General features: G+C 37.6%; 1 protein-coding gene across 1 annotated transcript in view; it reads right to left on the reverse strand.

The window, feature by feature from the left end:
* The window catches only part of roraa (RAR-related orphan receptor A, paralog a), a 375,063-nt gene that overhangs the window by 79,099 nt on the left and 269,458 nt on the right, over window positions 1-26,506 (reverse strand). The window contains exon 2 of the mRNA XM_048159652.1: window positions 25,149-25,178. Coding sequence (XP_048015609.1) covers window positions 25,149-25,178 — 30 coding nt within the window. The remainder of the gene's footprint in view (window positions 1-25,148; window positions 25,179-26,506) is intronic.

A 26,506-nucleotide genomic window follows, 5' to 3' on the forward strand; every position in this document is an offset into this window, starting at 1 on the left:
CCTGGACTAATGTGAATCTGAGATAGCAATATTTCAGTGCTTTAAAAAGAAAAGGGGGGTTGGGAATAATATTATTAAAGCATCTTCTATAATATAACATTGAGCTGTTTTTTTAACTGATGCTATTGCACTGAAAAAAAAAAGAATTGTTGGTTTAACTTAAAAAAGTAGGTTCTGAGTTCATTGAAATTAAAAATTTGAGTTAATACAACAAAGGCGATTGATTTAATCAACAGAAAATCAAAATATTATGTTATCGGAACCAAATTAATTAAGTTGATTTAACAAAAAAAAAAAAAAAAAATAAAAAATATATTTTTGTAATAAATCATGAAAATATTTTTTTTACAGTGTGTCAATGCACTGTGAATAATATATAAATTAATTAATATCTACTAAAATGCACGATTGTAGTGGATTTTTTTTAATAGGATTTATTCCCCATGTAATTATAATTTAAATAATTTAATTATAATTTAAATAATGGATTCATGAATTATCAAATTACACACACGCACACACACACACACACACACACACACACACACACACGTTGGGTTTCCATATTTTATGGGGACTTTCTATAAACATTATGATTTTATACTATAAAATTATATATTGTACATTGTAAAAAAGAATTGTTGGTTTAACGTAAAAAATTAAGTCACCTGGTTGCCTTAAAATTTTGAGTACACTGAAATTAAAAATTTGAGTTAATACAATGAAGGCGATTGGTTTAATCAACAGAAACTCAAAATATTATGTTATCTGATCCACATTAATTATCTAAGTTGATTTGACATAAGAAAAAAAATGTTGTGATAACAAATCAGGAGTATATATATAGTTTTTACAGTGTATCCCCTAACCTGAACCCAAATTTTTTATTTTTTATTTATTTATTCATTTGTCTTTTTTTTTTAGTATGATTTATAAGCTGTTTTCCTCATGAGGACCAAAAAATATCCCCACAAGGACAAAGATTTCTGTTACTGCCATCGATGTGGGGACATTTTGTCCCCATAAAATAGTTACTGGTTTTCCAGGATCTGTGTTTTACTGATAAGCTCTTGTAGCAATGGTATTTTAATAGAAACTATTGTTAGCAAAGTACAATTTGTTAGCGTTATAAACATTTCTGTATGTGTGATAGGCTATGGGTAAAATCACTGTTTACCTGAACGGCTGTGGTTGCTATGCTAATTTAACACTAAATGAGCAGGAATAACTGTGCTGTGAATCCCCTGAAAAAAAAAAAAAAATGCAAATACACACTCCACACCTGATGCCATAAATCTCCGAAATTACCGTCTGATCACGACCTCTTGTGTGATCCATTAGAGGCAGCGAAAATAAATTAACTCATGTTATGTCAACACTAATCCGTCAACGGTCTCCGCTTAATAAGCAAAATATAATTTCCCCTCCATGATTATCAAATGAGGTGTATCATAGCTGAAAATTAGCCACGTCGAAGCAGCCGCAAAGTTGAATTAGCCGCCGTGGAGGTAGTTTAGCTCGTGTCACGCTGTGCTGTTAGCATTAGTGCTAGCAGTGGGCTGTTTTGCCTCCATTAAGCTACTGTGTTTTTGACCGTGTGGTACTCGCGCTCTTTGGATGAGTCAGTCCAACTGCAGCTTGTGGTAAGGTTAAACTGCTTTGCTCTGTTGAGATACTTGTGGTCGGTAGGTAAGCAACAGTACTGTGGTTAGAGCAGACTGCTGAGAGAAAGGGTTTCAGAACAGCGTGCCTCTGGGCAGTGCAGTTCAGGTGCACACGTGTGTACGTGGAGTGGAAAAAAGGCTACATGTGCTCTCGCATGCAAAAACTAACAGCACGTTTTCATCTTCCTAAACCTTTAGATCTCAGTGCGATAACCCAAGATTAGACTTCAAATACGTTATCAGTAATTGTGAAAAAAATGTCTGTGGCTCTGAGAGTTACAGATGAAAAGGAAAGTGGAACATTTATCGTGTGCACGATTGTTTGCAACTGTAGCTCATACAACTTCTCAACTTTGCATATACATTATCACATGATATGGCACCCATTATATAGCCAAAGAGTATCAAATGATAAAACTGATATACAAAAGCATTACTCTCTACAAAATGCTAGGCTTTTAGACCAGTGAGGCATGTCAAATCACACTCTGTAATTTCCTAGTATGTCCCCAACTAGTCACTGGAGACGTTGGCATCTACAAGGTGTCAAAAATCAAACTGTGAAGAACTGCAACAATCGACGGAGGAATTAAGTGGTGTTAATGACAACAGCTGCCACCAGACAGGCCTCGTCTTCTCTGCTCAATGCCCTGGAATGCATTTCTCTCTCTTTTAAACATGGCTTTCCCAAACTCAGAACCAAGGGCTGTGGAGTTTGATGGCAGTCTCAGAAGATGCCACCTATTTTCAGGCAATGAATTGATTAAATTGGTTTGTTCAATCACATCACTAACCCAACCTAGTGACCGTGAATTGCCAAGTAGGACACGTTCCTGGATCAGCATCCTTAATGGTCCTGGTACAACCTTCAAATCAACCGATCAGATAATAGGGATAGGGATAAAGGGTTAGGGGTCAAGGGCTTGAACAATGTTCTTCTAAATAAAGCAGTTTTGTTCAGATTTAGGGTTGATATTTGGGATAGGGTAAGAAAAGGTACTTTCAAGAGGAATGTTGTTCTAGGATCAACAAGTTGTTGATCCAGGAACATGTTTTAATATGCGAAATCATGGTGACCAGTGAATCAAAACCTAAAACTGATGAATGTGATTTCACAAAGTACAACATGTTACTGGATCAATGCCTTTGTTGATCCTGGAACAAGATTCCAATCAACCAATCAAATTTGAGGGACAAGTTTACGGTCTATGTCAAGTTCAGGTTTACAGCAAGGGTTAGGTGCTTCTACATCAGTGTTATTCACATATTTTTTTCCCTCTGATTGTAAGGATAGGTTATTAGGTTAGGGATAGGACTAAATTTTGAGACAGAAATGTTGTTCCAGTATCAACACAATATGTTGATCCAGGAACATGTCTCACTTGGCAAAATCACGGTGAGCTCCTAAAACTGGTCGCTTTGAATTCGTCAAGTAAAATATGTTCCTGGGCCAACGTCTTTTGTTGATCCTGGAACAACATTCCTGTCAAAAAAATGTAGTCCCACCCCTATACCTACCCCTAAACTTAACCCTAACCATCACTTACACCTAAAATCAAAGGGAAACAATTGGTGAATACGAATGGTGTACAAGCCCCCAAACCTGGTTTTAAGTCTAAACTTGATATCTACAGCTAACCTATCCCTCAAATCTGATTGAAATGTTGTTCCAGGATCACATACTAATTGGTGAAATCAATCACCCCCTAGAACCACAAGGCAAAGATTGGTTGACAAGAAGTTCCTGTTCCAGGAACAATAACAGATGTTGATCCATCCCACTTTTGTAAATAACATGAAACATAATACAAGGTGAATGAGTTCAGGAAAGTGTACAACCTTTGTTTACACCACGTTTCATGTGCCATTTTGCCTCAAGCATAGGTACAATCCAATCAGGTTCTTCATAAAACATGAGTAAAGAACCCTAACCCAACAAGGTGATTTTCTAACCGACTTATATCAAATATTGGCCCAGCGTGGGTGTATCCCTACCAAAGTACAGTGTGGGCCAAAGGTGGGCTGTGTCAATCTTTCCCTGTCTCTCTACATAAACACAGCAGCTCTAGTCAAGTGTCTGGCTCTCCACCTCCTGATTAATTCAAGCAAATGTATTTATTGTAAACAACCCCTGTGGGATGGAATTCAATTGAGAGGGGACGCAGAGCATCCACTGGTGCCCCCGAGGAGCCAGTCGGAGGACTGCAGCCGATAATGGGCTCATTAGCAGTCTGTCAGTAGCATCCCACGCACGGGCAGAACAGCAGCTGATCCTCTATCCTCTTTAACTCTTGCCTCTCCTCAACACTGAAACCACAGCTCCATGGAGGGAAGGAGTTTGCTTTAATGGAAAACATAGCATGTAAGTGAAGACAACTTGAGCTCTAAATGCCCCTCATACAAGTGTGAACGATTCGTCAGCACATTACTTGAAAGAAAAAAGTTTGTTTTCATAATGTAAAAAGCACTAGAGGTTACTAGAGGCATATAACTGGAGAAGATTGACTATTTATATAAATTGGAGAAATCATTACGCTAAATAAATTGTTCTTGAAGTTTAAACAGTAGAGCATTAGTGCTGACAATGGCAAAAGGCCAGTTTTTAGTATGGTTTGAGCTAAAGAAAACAACATTTGTGATACCAATGTTGTCAGATTTTATTACTGATTTGAAATGTGTTATTTGAACATAGTTTGGACCAATGAATTTTGGTCTTTCTCAATTCAAGTAGATAAGTGTTATAAAATGTAGATATTTAGAAACTCTCCTGAGGGGTTTTATCATACTAACAGTAGCATGCTAACAGTAACTGTTAACAATGACTGTCAAAAAACATAATTTGGACCAAGAAAGTTTGGTCTTTCTCAATTCAAATAGATGGTGCTGTAAAATGTAGGTATTTAGAAACTCTCCTGAAGGGTTTTATCATGCTAACAGTAGCATGCTAACAGTAACTGTTAACAATGACTGTCAACAAACACAATTTGGACCAAGAAAGTTTGGTCTTTCTCAATTCAAGTAGATGGTGCTGTAAAATGTAGGTATTTAGAAAATCTCCTGAGGGGGTTTATCATGCTAACAGTAGCATACTAACAGTAACTGTTAACAATGACTGTCAAAAAACATAATTTGGACCAAGAAATTTTGGTCTTTCTCAATTCAAGTAGATGGTGCTGTAAAATGTAGGTATTTAAAAACTCTCATGGAGGGATGCTAACTGTTAACAGTGACTGCCAACAAACTAAAACACTTTCATTGAGGTCTATCCACTATAAAGCACTGCTGCTAAAACAGCTAAAGCTCAACAAGCTAAGAAAAAAATCTTGTTACAATCTCAACCTCACCAAACAACTAGTTGGTTTTAGAACAACTGACTCTGATCCTAATTATTTCACACTGAATATTCTGTTTCATTCTGATATATTATGTAAGTTAAATGTGTTACAAATGCTGTTTCAAGTCATATCTTACTGCACCCAGACTAGCCTACACACCAATATTGTCACAAGCAGCTATAACTTATAATGTGTTATGTTTCTCAGCACCCAAAACCACATCCTTACATAATATACACAGTAGCCTGTGAGCTACAGTCACCTACTCTTTGTTTCAAGGTTTATTAAAATGTCCTCTAAACCTAGAGGGAAAATGAAGAGGATGATGGTCTCACCGAAACATTTCGATCTACAGCTCACAGGAAGGAACTAATATCAGTCTATCAACAACATACATCCAACAACATGATCACCAGATAGAGGCCAAAGCTACTGCTTTATCTAGATTAAGCCAAGAGTTTCTTTTACAGACCACCCTGACGGGAGTAACAACAGATATATCATTGATGTGGCACTTTCTCGTAATGCCGAAAGTGACACAGCAACCAGCTCAGACCATTACTGAATTAACAAGTCACCCCTAAATACACACCAACAACCTCAATATGGATCAGTTTAATATATATGCCGAAGAGTGCGGGAGCACAATATCAAACCGTAAGCGCACAAGCCCATATAAAACAATCATAAACCAATTTAGAGCCATTCCAGGCAATTTCCTGTGGCTTCCATCTGAGAAGAGGACTTCAATAAATCACTCCGACAACAAGGGGAATATCTATTTCCAGGATAAATAGACAAGACTATTGGGCTTCTTTTCGTTCAAAGAGAGGGAGACATTACAGGGGGAGTTCAAACACACACACACACAAAAAAAAAACAACATTGAAAGGATTAGTATGTTCTTTTCTTTTGAGAAACATTGATTTGAAATTTTTAGCACTGATTTAATAATCCAGAAATGATATCTAATTGAGATGTTTGATCAGAGACATGCATAACCACCACACAAAAAGGTATCATCATTAAAAGCTATTCTTTGAAATCAGCATTGAAGTGTTTGATTTCTGAAGACCACTTTCTAACTCCAAATGTCATGTTTGAATCTCACAGAAGACGAAGAAAGGGGGTTATATGACCAAAAATGAATCCCCTCATCAAGATCCAGACAAAATGTGCTCCCAGTAGCATCGAACAAAACCAAAAATGGGCCAGTTTCTTCGTTAGTGTGCGATATAATGACACTATGCTCCAAAGAATGACTCAGCCTCAGTTTGGGAAGCAATTATTGAAAATGGGCCAATGTGATTGGTTTCATTGCACAGTTTGGATACCACTTTGGGGAGACGGCTTAAAATAAAATATTGCAAAATACCCACTTTTTACTGGAACATGTCTGAATTAATTTTCAGGTTTTATATTTAAAAACTGCAGGCTTTTGTTGAAACTCTTTATAGCTCTTTTATTTTCTGACTAAGAAACGTTTCTTTTTCCCAAAAACATTTACAAAATCATCAAAATGTAATTGTGCTGTAAGCAAAGATTAATAATCAACAAAATAAAAGGAGCCAAGTCACCAGACGAAACGTCTAGAGCAAATACAAACAGACTTGCCAAGAACAAAGCGCGGAGACCAGAGACAGAAAGCTCTGTTTGACATGTTACTCAAACAAATCTCCAATCCTCCTCTACACTGAGCGTGTTTACTTCAAATTAAATTTGAACCCTTCCAGGTATTAATAATATGGAGACGTTTGGCAGTAAACAATTTGATAAGCATTAAACTCCCCTTGTGCTCGGTCTAATTGAAAACATCAGATGGCCCCAAGCGGCTGTTTGCTTGCTGTTGCCGTCGATGTTGTCGCTGCTCGGTTAGTTTTAATAGAGCAGAGATGTCAAACCAATTTCTTTGTCTTTGGGCATTTTCTCGTGTTGCCGACGTGGCTGAAAGAGACAAACAAATAAATGTGTTTATGAGATTAATTTGAGAGCGGTAGAGAGAGGCAGTCAAGGTGAGCTGTGAATCGCTAATAGCAAGGACAAAAAAATAAGGAAAAAAATGCTCAGAGGACCGAGGTGAAAATACTTCAAAAATGAGAATAAGTGCCTCAGGTGTGGGATCCTATTTAAGATCATATCAACCGATAGATTTAACCGACTGGAGGATTTGTGCTTCACTACGGTAAATGTGTATCGCCTTAGAGCTTAAGAAAAGAGAATAAAAAATGAGTTTTTCTGTCTTAAAAAAATATGCGAAGATCGCATCCAAGTCTTTGGAAAGAGAGTTTGAGAGAAGGAGACAAGGAGGAGGAGGGGACATAACACCATGTACCGGGGTCTGAACCGGGGCCAGGAAGAGATGTTCAGCATCCTAATGATCTCTTTCTTCCTCCCCGTGAAGCCGCACGAATCTCTCTCTCACTGAAAAAAAGGAAGTGGAGGTGATTGGGAGGGGAACCTCGCTTGTGTCTCTACAGGAAGTAGGGCAGGTGATTTTGAGTGTGATAATTACGGTCATAACTAGGCATGAGGGATAGGTAATGGCCCTTCTTATCCTTCATGTGGAGCGTCTGCGGTCACGGCGACTGTCGTCGGCAAAAAGCATGATTATGTTTTTCTTTGCGCGCTACTATGACTGCTGTACGAGCCACGACGACTGCTGAAAAGGGCAGCGGGGGAGCGTGGCCTTTGAGGGGGAAGTTAACGAATGAACTTCATTATTGAGGAGCATACCGGGGAGACCCCCTGGAGCGGGTGATGTATTACCCCGTGTCAAGGAAACACGCAACGCCCTCCCCCAAAACACACTACATCCTCAATGCCAAACGACCACATCAAATCTAAAAGAAGGCATAGGTGAACAGAAAGTTTATTTAAGATAAACAGAGTAACAGAAGACAAAGGCATTCATACTGAAAAAAACACCTGAAAAATAGGGATGTAAAAATAGGTTTACTTAAGATTTTGTAAGGAATAATACAATAAATTGGCAACTGTACAGTATAAAAAGAAAAAAAAAAGAAAAGAAAAAAGATATGAGTAAGTTTACATAAATGGAAATAAAAAATAAGAGTAACCCAATGTGGTAGCTGTACAAATTAAAATAAACAACTTTGAAAAATGCAAAAGAATATGAAAAAAAAAGAATAACACAATAAATTGGCAGTTGTACATAAGGACCAAAAAAAAAGAAACACAAAAACAATTTTGAAAGAAGAGTTGACAAAAAACTAAATTTTACTTAAATTATGGCTTGAAAAATAAGAGTAACCCCCCCCCCCCACCCAAAACAAAACAAACACAATAAGACACAAAACAAAACGTATGAAATATTGAAGCTTAATTTTCAGGTTTTATATTTAAAGACAGTAGGCTTTTGTTGAAACTCTTTATAGCTCTTTTATTTTCTGACTAAGAAACATTTCCTTTTCCAAAAACATTTCCAAAATCATCAAAATGTAATTGGGGTGTAAGCAAAGATTATTAATCAACAAAATAAAAGGAGCCAAGTTACCAGACGAAACGTCTAGAGCAAATACAAACAGACTTACAGCCAAAACAAAACAAAACAAAACAAAACAAAACAAAACAAAACAAAACAAAACAAAACAAAACAAAACAAAACAAAACAAAACAAAACAAAACAAAACAAAACAAAACAAAACAAAACAAAACAAAACTGGCTGCAGTACAAATAAACAACTCTGACAGACAGGGTTGTGTAAACTAAATGTTTACTAAAGATGCTGCATAAAAAATAAAAAGAGTAACTCAAGAAAATGCCAGCTGTACATAATGACAAATATATAAATACTAAAACATTTTTGAAAGTAGAAAGGAGTTAAAAACATAAGTAATGCAAAAAGAGCAACAGTATATAATAAAAACAAATGAAAAAAAAAAAGACAAAAAATGAAAAAAGTTGAGTAAACAATGTCAAATTAAAAATGTAAAAGAGCAAGGCATTAAATGTGCTGTCAATAATGAAAAAAAAAAAAGTAGTGCAAAATATGCAAAGGTTGACTTCAAATGGCCATTGAAAAAAATAAGACTAATGCGAGTAAATGGCAGCTGAACATACTGGGAAAACTGGAAAAACAAGGTAAAAAATATGAATTAATAAATATTAATATTACTTTAGATAAAAACAGTTACATAGAAAAAAAAAAGTAAAACTATTTAGGGAAAAACAAAATCAACTTCATTTGCATATACATGTTGTTGTTGTTGTTGTTGACGTCAGTTCTCTGATGTATGAAAGTACTTTCCAAGCAATAAGGTCAAATTGGCTTTCAACCACAACTGTGGCACGCAATAACTCTTCTCAATAATTTTGCAGTCAGAGGTGCGTCACTCTACCACATCGCTCTACCACACAGGAGCAAACCGCAGAGACCCTCCACCTCTCAGAGCACATATTCAGCTCATTTATTAGGATTTACATTGTCCTGCAACTTTCCCTCCAACTAAAACACCATTATACTCCTCCAAGATACCGTAGCTGTGGGAGAGGCTTTCTCCTGAAGATTGAGGGAGTTCTTGAGGCTACGATACTCCTTGAATTTGGCCCTTTCGGTAGGCCCAAAACAACATTCTTTTTCTTTCTCCCCTTGCATTTTTGAGCTCCTGGTCAGAGGGCTCTCAGCTTTTCTCTTTTACTGTTGACTTATGAGTTAGCCAGGGATGTTTGGGAGCTATTTATCATGGGCCTGGCTCGTCCTGCACCCTCACACATTAGTAATGTTCTCCACCGAGGAGTAGGCCTGTCACAGCTCTCTTCCCCCAGAACCTTTGAACAAGGTAGGTCACGGCGAGGCCTCGTGCATGCCCCACTTTTAGTCTTTCATGGCACCTTTAAGTTCGCCCAGGCCCGGTGCGGACGGAGACGGCCTAGGGGCATCGTGGTTAAGGATTGATGCTTGTGTGACTTGAAACGGAAGAAGCGACAGATCTTTTCCATATTGTGATGTACAACCGAGTGTTACGGATATATGAAAAAGAAAAAATGTAGGGCGTGGACTTGCTTTAATCTATCGATTGTTATTTGGATGTTGAGATGTGGGCGTGGCTCTCAAAAGTGGAGACTTGAAGGGGCAATGCATATTTCAAAATAAAATCTATAACATGCATTTAGAAAAAAGATAGGCTGAATTTTCATTTCAAGCAATGCATTTCAGTATGTGCATTACCTGGGAATCGAACCTACAATCTTGCTGTTAGTAGTGCAATGCTCTACCAGTTGAGCTACAGGAACAGAAAAGTACCGGAAAACATAAGGGGTGAAAAGATGTCTCCTATAATCAGTAAACAAAGCGGCAACCTCATTGGGGGAATTTAAAAAAATCCCCCCAACCTTAAGACTAGTTCTTACATCTCTTCCTGTTTTCAGACTTGTCATTTTATTTTCTGTTTGGACGACAAATGCTGTTTGAAACCAAAACACGGGATTAAGGGATAAAGTTGCTGCACGTCGACCTTGATTCAGTAATCCAGTACATTATTGGGTAAATGTACATTTGTCTCAAGAACACAACTCCTAGAGGAGTGTAATCTCTCTCTGTTACGACAGCTTCTTAACGCAACACAAAATGTGATGAGGGCTTCTTTCTGCAAATCAATCTACCTTAAAATTCCTCCTGAGCTATTTGTAATCTGCGAGGCTAAGGAATATAATATTAAAGGCACCGTTCACCCAAAAATGAAACATTGCCTTCTTATCTTTCTTCCGTGAAACACAAAAGGAGATGTTTAGCAGAATGTCCTGTCTGCTCTTTTCCATACAATAAAAGAAAATGGGCATGGATGCTCCAAAAATCACATTAAAAGCACCATGATAACAGTCTAAATTACTTGTATGCCATATTTCACGTTTTCTAAATTAATGCCGGATAGCTTTCTGTAAGAAACAGACTAAAACGTATGTCATTAAAAGCATGTAGATGACATTTGAACTTCTTTTGTGTTCCCTGGAAGAAAGAAAAACATACATGCTTCAAAAAACGTGATCGAATTTTCATTTTTGTTCTAAATATCCCTTTAATATTCCTTCAAAACAACAATTACCATTAATTTTCAGGAACTATAATGCACTTTAAAAGGTTCTTGAGTTTTATGTTACAAATTTGTACACTTTTTCTGTGTTCGTCTGCAGTGTGTACTGCAGGGTGCAACCGATTTGAATTATGCAAGCAAAAATTAAAGAGGCGAGTTCTTTAATGACCGTGTGGTGAAAAATGAAGTTGATCTTTGGAGCGAGTCCACCACATCATTAAGGAGTCTGCCACTTAATCAGAATGGATACAAAGCCGGCAAGGTGCTAAGTGCGCAGGTGGAGTCGCGCTGACAACCGCTGATACATTAAAACACTGAAAATGAGGGAAAATGGTACAGGTAGAGGAGGAAACAAGACCTGAAAAGGACAAAAAAAGCAAGAAGTTTTCCTTCCTCTGTTTTAAAAGGATGGTTCACCCCAAAAATGAAAATTCTGTCATCATTGCATACCTGTATGACTTTCTTTCTTCTATGGAAAACACAGATTGAATAATGTGCCAGTCATTGCTTTCCATGCAATTACAAATAATGATTACTGTATCTTTCAACCCTCAAAAAGGATGTATAAAAAACATAAAAGTGCTCCATATCACTTATGCACTATATTTCAAGTCTTCTGAAGTCATATGATAGCTTTGTTAAAAGCTTTGTTTTAATTTTTGGGTGAACTATCCCTTAAACACAACTTTCATGAGGACCAAAAGAGACACACAGCTCTAATCTCTCAGATACAGCTTCTGCAGTCTGTTCTTCTGCAGCTATGAAGTGGTTTTCCAATGGTTTTTAAAGTATCTCTAATTTGAAAGACTGATCTCTTTGAAAATCCCAGTCTTTTGCATGGTTTATTCAACAAAATTACAAGTGAATAATTTAGAAACAGAAGTTTTACAGGATAATTATAGTTCTCATTATTCCAGAGTGCATAATTGTCTCTGCACTTCTACAGTTATTGCCATTGTAACTCACATAATAAAGATGGTTTGTGAAGAGGCATAATTCTTAAGGTTCAGCATAATATCCTTATTTCCACAGTGACTAAACTGAAGATTATGTATATATACGTTTGGAATCATACGATTTTTTACCTTTTTGAAAGTCTCTTATGCTCACCAAGACTGAAGACAAGAAACATTTATTATTATCAATATTGAAAACAATTGTGCTCCTTCACATTTTTGTGGAAACCCTGATACTTTTTACTTTTTCAGGATTCTTTGATGAATAGAAAGTTAAAAAGAACAGCATTTATTTGAAATAGAAATCTTTTGTAACATTATAAATTCTTTACTTTCTCTTTTTGATCAATTGAATGCGTCCTTGCTGATTTAATCGATCAATCTGTCAATCGTTCAATCAATCAATTGATCAATCGATGAATTGATCAATCAATCAATCAATAAATCAATAAACCAAGCAAGCAACCAACCAAGCAACCAACCAACCAACCAACCAATCAAACAAACAAACAATGAATCGATCAATCAATCATTCAATCGATCAATAAATCAATCAACTGACCAACCGACCGATCAATACATCAATACATCAATACATCAATACATCAATAAATCAATAAACCAACCAACCAATCAATCAATCAATCAATCAACCAACCAATCAATCAATCAATCAATCAAACAAACAAACAATCAATGAATCGATTGATCAATCAATAAATCAATAAATCATTCAATCGATCAATAAATCAATAAACCAAGCAACCAAGCAAGCAAGCAACCAACCAATCAATCAATCAATCAATCAATCAATCAATCAATCAAACAAACAATGAATCGATCAATCAATCAATCAATCAATCAATCATTCAATCAATCAATAATTCAATCAACTGACCGACCGACCGATCAATACATCAATAAATCAATAAATCAATAAATCAATAAACCAATTAACCAATAAATCAATCAATCAATCATACTAACCCCAAACATTTGAAACAAATATTTGCCAGAATAAGCTGCAATGTGGACCAGGTCTTATGCCATTTAGTCAAAGCTCTGGCTGTGGGAGACTATGTGTGTCTTCTGTGTATGTGTGCGTGAACGCGTCTGCTTGCACGCACCAGACCGTAGAGGAAGCTAATGATGGCACAAGGACATTTCATCAGCACCATCTTAAACATCAGCAGTCAGCCTCCATCAGTGGCGTTCATATCTGCAGGAGCCAGATGACCTCCGTTTCTGTCCTGCCCCATGAATCAAAGCCCTCATTTCATGCTGACATGCTGCACTTGTCGGCCACTGGACGGCTGCGCGAGACAGAAAAGTGATGAGACATGGTGAAAGTGGGGAGTGACAGATAACCGCTTTAGCTTGTACAAGGCCGTACCACTTTACCGAATGGCAAGGAAGGTGCACTATGGCGCCGCCCAAATGCCCACGCAGGCACGTGCCTGTCCACTGTCACTGCAAAGTTGTAATCCACCTTAGCAGATGGAGCTCTGTATACAATCCACAGCAGCAAACACGCGTTGTGTGCATGACGCATGTCACTCGCTGTTGTTTTTCTAGGCTGACATCTCTTCACAACAAGGTCTTTCAGGTCTTCACAAAGGGACAGCACGGCTGGAGAAAAGCTGACGAAGCTGAAGATGGCACAAAGCATGCCCACCATAGAGGGGAAGAGACAGATTATGTGACTACAAAGAAACTGAAGGGGGCCCAGTACCCATCCTTGAGTAACCCCTACTGTAACAACCCCACACCAGACCACAGCCTGGTCAAAAAGGACACAAAAGCAACCATAATGCCAAACCTCTCTCATTTAGACAGCGTCAGCCAAAGAAGGTGATGGAAGAGCAAAAAAAAAAAAAGAAGCCTTGCTTCAATTTATATAATTTATGCAAAAAAACGCATTCACTATGGCCCATTTGCAATTCGGCGAAATGGCCGATCATAATGCTTTTGCTGAAAAATGAGGAGCTGTCATTTTCTGTGGATGGAAGAAAAAGTATCGAGGGAGAGAGAAGAAAGGGATAAAAATCATGCTGTCCTGGTTTACGACAAATAGATGTCTCTATTGATTTCCTTTTTACTGAAGCGGCCCATCCTTCTCTGTTGTGAATATACTGACCTATTTCTGATAAAAAATGGCAGGCTATTATGGATTAAAGCAAAGTGTCCAAAAAGAAAATATTCTTTCCATGGCACAAACAAATGGAAAAAAGATGAAACATAATCTATTGTTAAAATTGGAGAGTGTCAATTTGAATGTGCTGCCTTTTTTTCTGCCGAGTGTCTCTTGTTGTTTGAGGATGGAAAACTTTGGGTTTCTGAGGCATGCTGAGAGCAAAATCGCTTCGTCAGAAAGCGCACTCCTGGGACGCTCCGTCCATTCAAAACAGTCTCTCCTGACGAGCTAGTGTTCACTTCATTTACCAAGCACTTAGCCAACTGGCGTGATAAAAAACATACACCGTAGCATGCTGTGACCATCACTTCTCTTGATAGAGGACATATAACAAATCTCTTCCATATGTCAGTCTTTACAAAACAAGATGTTGAAGGTCACGCCTTGGTGACTTGTTGCTCCTCGATCTCGTGTCACTCTTAAATCCTTTCAATACTTTCCAGCCCTTCATCTGGAGCACATAACCAATCTTGACGAAATCATCATATAAATTTTTCCTCTGAGAGGCGGTATGCCAAATCAAGACAAGATGATTAAATGTATTTCAACAAATAGGCTCTCCCATACAACTCTCATTTACGTTTTAGCTGTACAATAGAATATGTCAGACCACTGCTGGGATGCATTATTGGCTGTGTACAGCATGATTATGTTTAATAAATCCCTACAGCGTTAGATTATCCATAGACGGCTCTCATCCAAGTTCAAGCAAACAACCTCGCTACAGTGACAACTTATAAATAATGATTCATGAAATGCCATAAAACAACGAAGACAAGGAAGTTGTGAAATGCATGTTTGATAAATCATTTGAATGGGTACTGTTTATCACGGTTTTTTTCAAGTCGGCTTTCCTGCTCAGTCAAGATTTGTTTAAAGCTCAACTTCAGGCTATTGGGCGTTTTTCATATTGGTGACTTTTCTAGTTAAATGAGGATGTTTTAAAGCAAATATTTGTTAAATTCTAAAGCAACAAATTGTGTGTTTAAAGGGATAGTTCACCCAAAAATGAACACCCTCAAGTTGTTCCAAACAGTTGATGGGCCCCACTGACTTCCATAGTATATTTTTTTCCATATTATGGAAGTCAATGGGGCCCAAACTGTTATTAAACATATAATGAGAACAATTTGTTGTAGATAAATTCTTATGATATTTAGTCGACTAAAACTAGAACAATTCAGATGCCTAGAATATTAATAAAACTAAATGGCATTTTAGTCAAAAGACTATGACTAAAACTAAATCGCAATTTGCAGTCAAAATTAACTGTGAATGAATGAATAGGTTTTATTAGCAAATCTAAATCTAATTTTTTTTTTAAAATTATATCTTAAAGGTGCCGTAGAACGTGTTTTCAAAAGATGTAATATAAGTCTAAGGTGTCCCCTGAATGTGTCTGTGAAGTTTCAGCTCAAAATATTTTTTTTCATTTTTTTAACTGCCTATTTTGGGGCATCATTTAATATGCGCCGATTCAGGCTGCGGCCCCTTTAAATTCTCGTGCTCCCCGCCCCCCGAACTCTCGACTATAATACAGTGCATAAACAAAGTTCACACAGCTAATATAACCCTCAAAATGGATCTTTACAAAGTGTTCGCAATGCAACATTTCTAATTGCGTAAGTATGGTATTTATTTGGATGTTTACATTTGATTCTGAATGAGTTTGATAGTGCTCCGTGGCTAACGGGCTAAAGCTAACATTACACACTGTTGGAGAGATTTATATAGAATGAAGTTGTGTTTATGAATTATACAGACTGCAAGTGTTTTAAAAATAACGACAGACTTGTCTCCGTGAATACAGTAAGAAACGATGGCAACTTTAACCACATTTAACAGTACATTAGCAACATGCTAACGAAACATTTAGAAAGACAATTTACAAATATCACTAAAAATATCATGATATCATGGATTATGTCAGTTATTATTGCTCCATCTGCCATTTTTCGCTATTGTCCTTGCTTGCTTACCTAGTCTGATGATTCAGCTGTGCACATCCAGACGTCCTGCCCTTGTCTAATGCTTGAACATGAGCTGGCATATGCAAATATTGGGGGCGTACATATTAATGATCCCGACTGTTACGTAACAGTTGGTGTTATGTTGAGATTCGCCTGTTCTTCGGGGGTCTTTTAAACAAATTAGATTTATATAAGAAGGAGGAAACAATGGTGTTTGAGACTCACTGTATATAACTCTTGTTATTTAACTATGCCAAGGTAAATTCAATTTTTAATTCTAGGGCACCTTTAATCAGTCTATTCTATACATGAAATAGAATAAAGAGTACATACTAGGTTTTAATTTCTAAATATTTTAATTTTATTTGTAGATTTGCAAATACACCAAAGAGAAACAAACAAAAAAAAAAAAAAAAAAAATGTAACGGCGAAAGTTGGCATCAGCTATTCATTGTTAGTTATTTTTATACATGCGAGGGTCACAAGAGGAACCTGTATTGTAGAATGACCCATTAATACTTCAGAGAGGTCGGCCATAATGTCTTAATCGTTTGATTGAGATTAGCATGGCTGCCTCTTTGTGACTCTCTCAGTGCTGGACGGGGCGGTAAACAAATGAACTGGCAAGGGTGAGGCCATGCTTCTCAATAAACACTGACACAGCCTGTCCTCACTATGGAGACAGATAAGCCTTCTCTACAGCTCGCTCACTCAAATTCTCCCTCCTTTTTTCCAGAATTCATTTCAATCAATCTGTCTTTCCATTGCTTTTTCTTTCTCTCTGCCTTTCTTACCATTTTTCTATCTCTTTCTCGCATTGAATCAATGTCTCTGCGTCCATGCGGTCACGACTAACCTGTACGGGACTCAGGCGGGCTCCACTAACACTCCACTACAGCTGTCGCTCTCTCTGTGCCGCCCTAAACAAGCAAATACTTCATTTGCTCAATACCTGTCATCCATGACTAACAGCATCAAGGCAGAACAATGCGTTAGGAGAGAATAATTCTCGATAGAATAACAAACCATGGCGTAATACCGAGCCCATTTATCTTCTGCGCTTCATACCCGGAGCTTCTGACAACTTCGGAATATCACATAAATCTAGGCAGATTTCCATGCATGCAAGTAGATTGCGTGTTTATTATTCGGTATTTGCCGGGAAATAAGACATACATACAAAATAATCTGATTTTGAAGACTCCATGAATTCAAAAATGAAGTTGTGTGGCTTTTAGTCAGTGTGTGCTAACTTTGACACTATCTATGTGCTAATTTACTCCTAAAAGTTTATAAAAATGAACTGTTAGCACATTTATTTAGAATCTACAGTCATTTACAGTCATCTACAAAAATCATTAAAAACACTCAGGGCCGTGTCCAAATTTTTGTCCAATCAAATATCCTCTAGAATGTCTTTTTCCCATTTCCACCTGCCTCCAACTAGCAATAACTAGCAAATTATGGTTCATAACTACGATTTAGAGGACCTTCGATTTACCCTCATCACAATGTCCCTTTTTCAATAGGAAATACGTTGATGCTATAAAAGGTGCTTTTGCACCGGGTAGTTCTAGGAACTAGCCACAAGGGTGGTTCCCCGAGAACTAATAGTTCCCCCAGGGCTGTTTTCCTGGTTGCATTCGCACCACCAGTAGGAACTCTGAAGTGACGAGAGTAAGCTGCACTTGTTGTTGTGACTTTTATTTTGACAGCGCGGTGGACCTTTATTTTGACGCCGCTGAGAACGCCAGAGCCTTAGCAGCACACAATGCTCACATTCTCTATCTTCATTAATTTACGATTTGTCTATCTAATATGTTATTTGATAGAACTGTTCAAAAGAAAGAACACAGTATATGAAAAAGTATTAGCATTTGCCATGTGGTTTTTGTCCAGTGTCGCTAGCTGAGCAGAAATACATAATCATGTTTTGCGTGGTCCCCTCAAAGTCGCGTTGGATTTTCTCCTTAACTCGAAAGGTCCATCTATCATTGTTTTCGATGTTCATAGAGTTAGTTTGTGGAGTAAATATATAAGCTATAAACTGTGTGTACACAGCTTTTTTAAAAATGGCGGGTGCCGGTGTTCCGCGTGTGTTCGGTCTATCAACTTACGTCACTGGTAGTTCCTATAGTGCTGGTTTAGACTCTACTCTGAAGTAGAAGCTAATGTAGTTCCCCCAAACTAAAATCGTTCCTAGTTCCTGTGGTGCGCACACAGCAAAATCTGGGTACTGCCGGCAATAGTTCTAGGAACTATGAAAAGGTTCCTCCGGTGCGAAAGCCCCTAAACCGTTCTTGTTAAGAGACTGTAAGTACCTATTAACTAAACCATTTGCAGGTTAATTTCATATGTAAGCACTGTGTCTCTGTGGTATTTTCAAAACATTGCTCTGTTTGTTTGAATATCCCGACCTGCTAAGCATAGCAACATTGGCTCAGCCAATGGCCCGCGATTAGGGCAGGACTGTTTGTTTGTTCAACCAATAGCAGACAGGGGGAGTGTGTAGGAAACCTGTTTAAAAACTGATGGCACAGAAATGACTCGCTTCAGCTGAAGTAGCCAGACATGCAAACATGCTGTTTAGCTGCACAAGAGCTGCTATCTGTTACTGAGTACTAGATCCATGGCCCTAATCATTTTGCTGATCTGTTTTTTTCTTTTTCCGAGGTGCAGCGACTTGGCAAGACAGACGTTTTCTCTGGCCATGGATCAGCCCTGTGATATGAGAGCTAAGAGACACACACACATACCTAAATGCAAACATACATATGCAAATAAAAGATTAAATCCTAGTCTACCGCCTGTAATCACCTAGTACATCTTATCAACATTTCTTGTCATTCTCCCAGACAGGTAACAACAACACCAACGCATCTCACTAAAGCAAAGACTGGACTCTACTGCAGTCTAAATATGAATCCAGGACAGAGTCACATTCTACCAGTGCTTTGAATTCAACTCAGGCATAATTACATGAATGTGGGAATAATTAGCAATATCAAGTCAGTGGCAGGTAACAATTTTCAGAAGTTTAGTACATGAACATGAACCACACCACAAAATATGCGCTTGTTGAGAAGAGGTGATCCATTACTTTTCTATGCAGTTAGAATTACAATTTTCACTTGGAACACAATAAAATAAACAAGTGAAAAAATTCTGTCAACTGACACTGAAAGAACCAGAATATCAAAATTTGGGGGTGGACACTTTTTACATGGACAGTAATAAACCACCTAGTAACAGCCTAGAAACTACACATAAAAACCCAAGAAACTGCATAGTCACATTTGAAAAACACCATCTTAGCAACTTTGCACAGGAAAACACTTATATTTTCTTTTACTTAATCAAGTTAATTCCAGTCTGAAAAGCTTGAACAAAAGAATTCACCTAGAAAACAAGTACTTTTGCATTAAAAGTCCTACAGAACTTTTATAGGACAATATTTTTGTTCTGTCATTTATTTAAATTCCTCGGAACACCCTGTTCTTAACGGGAGACATCCAAGTACTTTATTCCTGTCTGGTGTTGTGCTTTTCCTCTCAAAGAGCTATTAAACAGCACTGTTTATCTAAAGAAAAGAGTCTGTTGCCAGAACGAACCACATGGCCTTGCAGTAGCACTATATAAAAAGGCCGGCCGTAAAACTGTCAAGTTCAAACGCAAAGAAAACCATACATGAAACCGTGCTGTGAAACAGAGCCTGTGGGGAAAGTTTCAGACAGTGTATGCCACATTCTCAAATGACTTGAGAGTGTCTATTCTAATCATACAAATGACAACTAAAAGATCAGCATTTTCAGAAATGTAACTTATTCTGCATCTTATTCTGTTTCAAAAGTATCATTTTTAATACATTATTTTGCCCTTTTATTAAAAGCAAATGAAATGGGGGATGGACTTGAACTTGTTTGCTAACTGCTAGGCCACAGTTCTGACAAAATTAGAAACTTTTGTATTTTGTAAATTTGTATGCTGTATTAACTTAATTATGGTAAACAAATATATTGCCCAGGCCAATAAATCAATGATTTTCGTCATTGCTTCTGTCGATAAATGTGCTAGACTGGGTGATTGTATGAAGAATTTTCTTAAAGGGGGCATATCATGAATTTATTCTCAAAGATGGATCGATACCAACTGTTCATGATCCAATTTTCTTTCTGAATGTGTCTCGTTAGCATGTTACTAATGTACTGTTAAATGTGGCTAAAGTTACCATTATTTCTTAGTGTATTCACGGAGACCAGAGCCATGTCTTTATTTTAATTTTTAACCCAAAAACGCTTCCAGTCTGTATAATTCATAAACGCATCTTCATTCTTAATGAGTCTCTTCAACAGCGTGTAGCTTTAGCCACGTTAGCCGCGCAGCTCGCTATCAAACTCATTCAGAATCGAATGTTGGCAAACATCCACAAAATACGTGCCATACCTATATGATCTGATATGCTGCATCACAAACAGTTTGTAATGATCAATTTTGAGTTATATTTGGCTGTGTGAGCTTCACCTGTATTGTTTTTTCCCTCAGTGTATTGGAATCGTGAGCTTGGGGGCAGGGAGCACAAGCTCATTTGCATTTAAAGGTACACACACCAAATCAGCATATATTTTTTCTCCCACCCAGGCAGTTAGAACATGGTATAATAAAAAATCCATGGCACATTCTGGGGACACCTGAGACTTATATTACATCTTGTAAAAAGGAGCATAGTAGGTCACCTTTAAAGTTTATCTGCAGAGGAGGTAATATATTTCTTTTAATGGGCAATGTGAAATTTTTTTTTTTTTTTTTGCATTAGCCAATTAATAGTTTTTGAAAGTTTGTTTGTAGTTTTGAAAGTTTTTTAATTTTGAGTAAAATTATGTAAACATTCTCATTCGTCATGATTAAGCTGTATTATTTATATCTGTGCATTATATTGGCCACGATAAAAAAAAAAAAAAAGAAAAAAAAAAAGTAAAATTCAACCTGAATGTTTGTTTCTGACATTGGATGTTCATTTATACATAGGCTTTGTCTCTGTGGCACTTCAGAATAACATTGAGTTGGTCAGAGAGGCTGCTGGTGGGTCGTAAAGAGGAGAAATGAAGTATCTGTTCTCTTTGAGAAAGTGCTCAGGCTTATTAAGGGCTGAACGTGCAGCCAGGGGAGGCCGAGAGGGAGCGGGAAAGTGCCTGCTAGCCAACAGCTGCCCTGTAATTTATATTGATGAGGGGACCGGTGGGTTGCTTCCACGGTTTTGATCATTCAGGCAAGAGTGGAGAGATGAGTCTGATGAGTCTGTGTGATGTGTGTGTGGGTAGATGAGAGTTTGCAAAGAGAGTGTGTGGTTAAGACTGCAGGGTTACTGCTGTCACGGGTTGTTGTTTTCTGCAAGTCAAAACAGGTAAGAATACTATTTTTATAGAACCAGAAATGCCAAGTGTTGTTATGGACTACAAAATACAAAAAATGCATATTATAAAAACCTTAGATAAATATAAACTTTTTTTCAACAACTGTAGAAATGAACAGTGAATTTACAGGTGAAATCATTTAAATGAAGGTAGTTTAATGCTTTTACATTACACCGTAAAAAACTGGAATACACTACACAACTTAAAGGTGCCATCGAACGTTTTTTTTTACAAGATGTAATATAAGTCTAAGGTGTCCCCTGAATGTGTCTGTGAAGTTTTAGCTCAAAATACCCCATCGATTTTTTTAATTCATTTTTTTAACTGCCTATTTTGAGGCATAATTAGAAATGCACCGATTCAGGCTGCGGCCCCTTTAATTGATTAAAACTCTCCGCCCCCTCCTGAGCTCTCGACTCTATCATTGCATAAACAAAGTTCACACAGCTAATATAACCCTCAAAATGGATCTTTACAAAGTGTTCGTCATGCAGCATGTCTAATCGCGCAAGTACAGTGTTTATTTTGATGTTTACATTTGATTCTGAATGAGTTTGAGGCTATGCTCCGTGGCTAACGGCTAATGCTACACTGTTGGAGAGATTTATAAAGAATGAAGATGTGTTTATGAATTATACAGACTGCAAGTGTTTAAAAAAAATGAAAATAACGACAGTCTTGTCTCCGTGAATACAGTAAGAAACGATGGTAACTTTAACCACATTTAACAGTACATTAGCAACATGCTAACAAAACATTTAGAAAGACAATTTACAAATATCACTAAAAATATCATGTTATCATGGATCATGTCAGTTATTATCGCTCCATCTGCCATTTTTCGCTGTTGTCCTTGCTTGCTTACCTAGTCTGATGATTTAGCTGTGCACATCCAGACGTTAATACTGGCTGCCCTTGTGTAATGCTTTGAACATGAGCTGGCATATGCAAATATTGGGGGCGTACATATTAATGATCCCGACTGTTACGTAACAGTCGGTGTTATGTTGAGATCTGCCTGTTCTTCGGAGGTCTTTTAAACAAATGAGATTTATATAAGAAGGAGGAAACAATGGAGTTTGAGACTCACTGTATGTCATTTCCAAGTACTGAACTCTTGTTATTCAACTATGCTGAGGTAAATTCAATTTTCAATTCGATGGCACCATTAAAAACCTAGGTATTGTTAACTCACCAACTAAGAAAAACTGGGCATCATACTTACTAAATCACATAAGACTTTCAAGATGTTCCTAACACAACAATCTCAAGCAGAAAAATGTGCCTTGTTGCTAGGAAACACATGACAAATGAAAACATGTTTTCTAAAATAGGCCCAAAACATGTTTGATATCATCAGTCTGAAGCTAAGAAACTGAAGTCTGTGGCCACCCTATACTACGTGATTTTCTGTGAAATCTGGCAATCCAAAATCTGCAGATTGGCTCCGACTGTTGGAAACTAGTGTCGACTCAAAAATCTGGGCAAAAGATGTGTGGTGTATTCCAACCTTAACCCTCCAAATGAAAGGAAATACATAATAGCGATACCATTTTTAACTAAAATCTTTTTGTGTTTTAGCCATTCATTTACACAACAATGGTGTTTTGGGGGCCTGAAAATGCAAACATTTGGAAAAAAGCTACAAAAACACATTTGTGAAAATTGTGACGTCATGCATATGCGTAATTACATGTTCAGTCTATAGGCATGTAGTTTCTTTACAAAATGACACTGCCGACTACTGCCCTGGCATGAATAATATGACTAACTTTTTCATTTTCGCAGATCCATGCGAACAGGGATCGTTTTGCCAACATTGTCGTCTGTACACAAAAAAACGCAAAGGAAAAACTTTTCAGTTTTTAGTACATCGTTGTCATGTAAACGTACCCTAAAAACAATAGCATATTTTCTGGGCTGGTTTTATTTGGTATTAGGCTAGTTTGAGTTAGTTTCGATTGGTCGTTAGACTGTCTTTTTCTCACAGTCCTGGCAACCCTGGATTGGGAGAAATGTGTGTAAATGTATGTTTTGTAGTTATAGCCTTGGGTGTGTGTGTTTGCATGAGCATGTGTATGAGCACGTTCCAGTTCAGTTGCTTTCATGAATGCATTATGGCTGCATATGCGGTCTAGTCGATTGTAAAACGCAAATTTACACAACCCCCAACCAACACACACATCCTGTACATTCTCTAGCTATAATCTCAGCTGATCCCTTCATTAAAGTCAGCATGAACACCATTTTAGTTTCTTTAATGCGCCGTATTTGCAAAATAGGCTAATTTAGCTAGTTACAAATGCTAATTTCTTTCATATCTGGCAAGACCCTTTCTCTACCCATTATGTATCATTTAAACCCTTTCATTGTCAAACAGCAACCTTTGACCCTTGCCACCAGCCTTAACTTGTCATCTTCACACTTCATTCTCTTTGTATTTCTCTCCAACTGCCTCTCTCGCTTTCTCTGACACGCGTCATTAGCATTTCTTTCATTGAGATTAAATAGTGAAGTCCGGTCCGTGGCTTTGAACCCTCTTACTTGAAACGTTCTTTGATTTCACTTCCTTCTGTTAAGGAGAAGTGATCAGCAATGTAATTAAGATAGCAGTAGGGCCCTGGAAGAAAGGATGAAAGATCCACCATTATGCTGGATGAATGGAGAAGACAGCTACAACTGGATATTTCTAAAGCCTTTCAACAAGTCAAGTGAATGTAGACGGATGAAAGAATGGCAGTATTTTTATGTAAAATGACAAGATGAGCTTTCATTAGCTAGATTTACAGCTGACTAAAATGCAAAACAAATACAACCTCTCAGGAATCGGTCAGTGCTAACTAACTAGCAAAACTACTGTTTTCAGTAGCGACTGTAGGTCAAATGTTTTCAAAATAGTGTTGATTTTCTAGTAACAAGGTACTTAGCAGTTTGTAGCAGAAAAGTAGCAGTTAGTGTGACAAACTTGACTAGTTGAACTATTTTGTAGCTTGACAAGCTACATATTTAAAATAGCTTTCCCAGCACTGAAGTTAGAGAAATGTATCCAAAAATCAGCTTTTAACATCTCTCTTTAGAAGCTCAGGTGTGAAATTGAACCGACCTGCAACCTCAACAAAACTTTGAACCAAGATCAAGTCACTGATATACATAATCTGTAGGATGCGCCAGGTCCCGAAAGGTCACGTATGCAACCTGTCAGAGATTCAACAGTCTTCCCTCCAGACCTGATCCCTATCTCTCTCAGACACTTATCAAAAGGAACGTATTTAACCCCGCTCACGAAGGTCATGCACAAAACCGCATCCTTGTTTTCAAAGAGCAAGCAGAGTAGATAATATAGCACCAGTTCTAAAAAAAATGTGATTCCTATCAAGGATTCAGATTTCTTAAATGAACAATAGCAGACAAGCTTTCTTTTTTATACAGTGAAAACATAACTGTGACATAGCCTATTGTTGACCACACACACACACACACACGCACATGGATAAGATACATGGAGAAAAAAAAAGAAATAAAACTTCAAAAACCTAAATTATATATAAAGAAAAAAAAAATACTCACACGTGTGTGTCTTCTTTGTTACTGAAATACCTGCAAGAGAGAGATACAAAACAATAACATTAAATTTATTTTTTCATTATTTCACAAACAGTATGTAAAAATACAGTTGTGTACAGCTGAAACCAATGTAAAATACAGAAAAAGCTGACAGCAAATTGGAACGGAGATGCTGTAAGCCGTGACATTGACCGAGAGCCAAAAGCTAGCTTTGACTGTGTTAATGCTTCCTAGCACTGCCACAGGCTGTGTCTAAGCAAGGTCAGGCAGGTCAGTATGTTGCCGTCACACGGACCAGGCAGTTGCCTTGCTGTCACAGTTGACCTCCACGCAATGAAAATTAACAGGAAATCACATACAGAATGCTAAACAGATCTGTGAATATGTTCATGTCTGTCGGAGTAGCCCAGAAGCCCCGGGTGCATCTTTATGTCTGACCTTATAAAGCATGACTAATGCCACAGAGGCATGGATGGATGTGTGTGCGTGTTTCTGAAACAGAGGGTCCCATGTGGACCGAGCATGCTCATGCTCTATGGGCCAGAGCAGACTAATAGATCCCACTTGTCATGCGGAAGCAATGGCTAATTTTTCTACAGCTTGCATTGGAAACTCAAGGGACGTCGAGCTGACATGATTCAGTAATTCCACAGAAAATAAAAAGAGGTCTGGCCGGCGATAACGATGCTTCAGATGTTTTTTTGAGGGAAGGGGGAATACACGTCAAAGACAGTAAAGCAAATGAGCAGGCACACGTGCACACAGATGCACCTGAGGACACGCCAGCAAAAACACAGAAAGGACCCAGAAGCGAAACTTGAGGCACTCCGATCAAGCTTCAGGATCAACAATGCTATCACTGGAAGCGCACTGTCCAACAACAACATTACACAAAGAAACAAACAAGCAATAATCCTCTTGTAACTTACACCTGCAATCAAATCACAAAGCACTCAGCGTCGGGGTAAATGGCAATGACCAAAATATGACGTCAAACTGTGGCTAATAGTAACATTGGCTAAACACAAAGGTCATTCTAGGAGCCAGTGTAAATGAAAATATTACTTCTATCATCATTTACTCATTCTCATGTTATTCCAAACTCATTAATCGTAGTCGCACAGAAAAGAGTGACCAGTACAAAATTTCATCTTTTGTGATCCACTGAAGAAAGTCATAAGGTTTGGAATGATATAAGTGTGAGCAAATGATGAATTTAATTCCCTTTAAAGGAACATTTCTGTTCTAATGGTGTGAAATTATAACAAGGAGGGTCCAAGGTAATAAGCCATTTATCCCATCTATGGTTTACAAATGAAATAACTGTCCAATAACTGTTATGGTTAAAACTCTGGCTGGAA

Source organism: Megalobrama amblycephala, linkage group LG15 (assembly GCF_018812025.1).
Source record: "Megalobrama amblycephala isolate DHTTF-2021 linkage group LG15, ASM1881202v1, whole genome shotgun sequence".
NCBI classification, from domain to species: Eukaryota; Metazoa; Chordata; class Actinopteri; order Cypriniformes; family Xenocyprididae; genus Megalobrama; species Megalobrama amblycephala.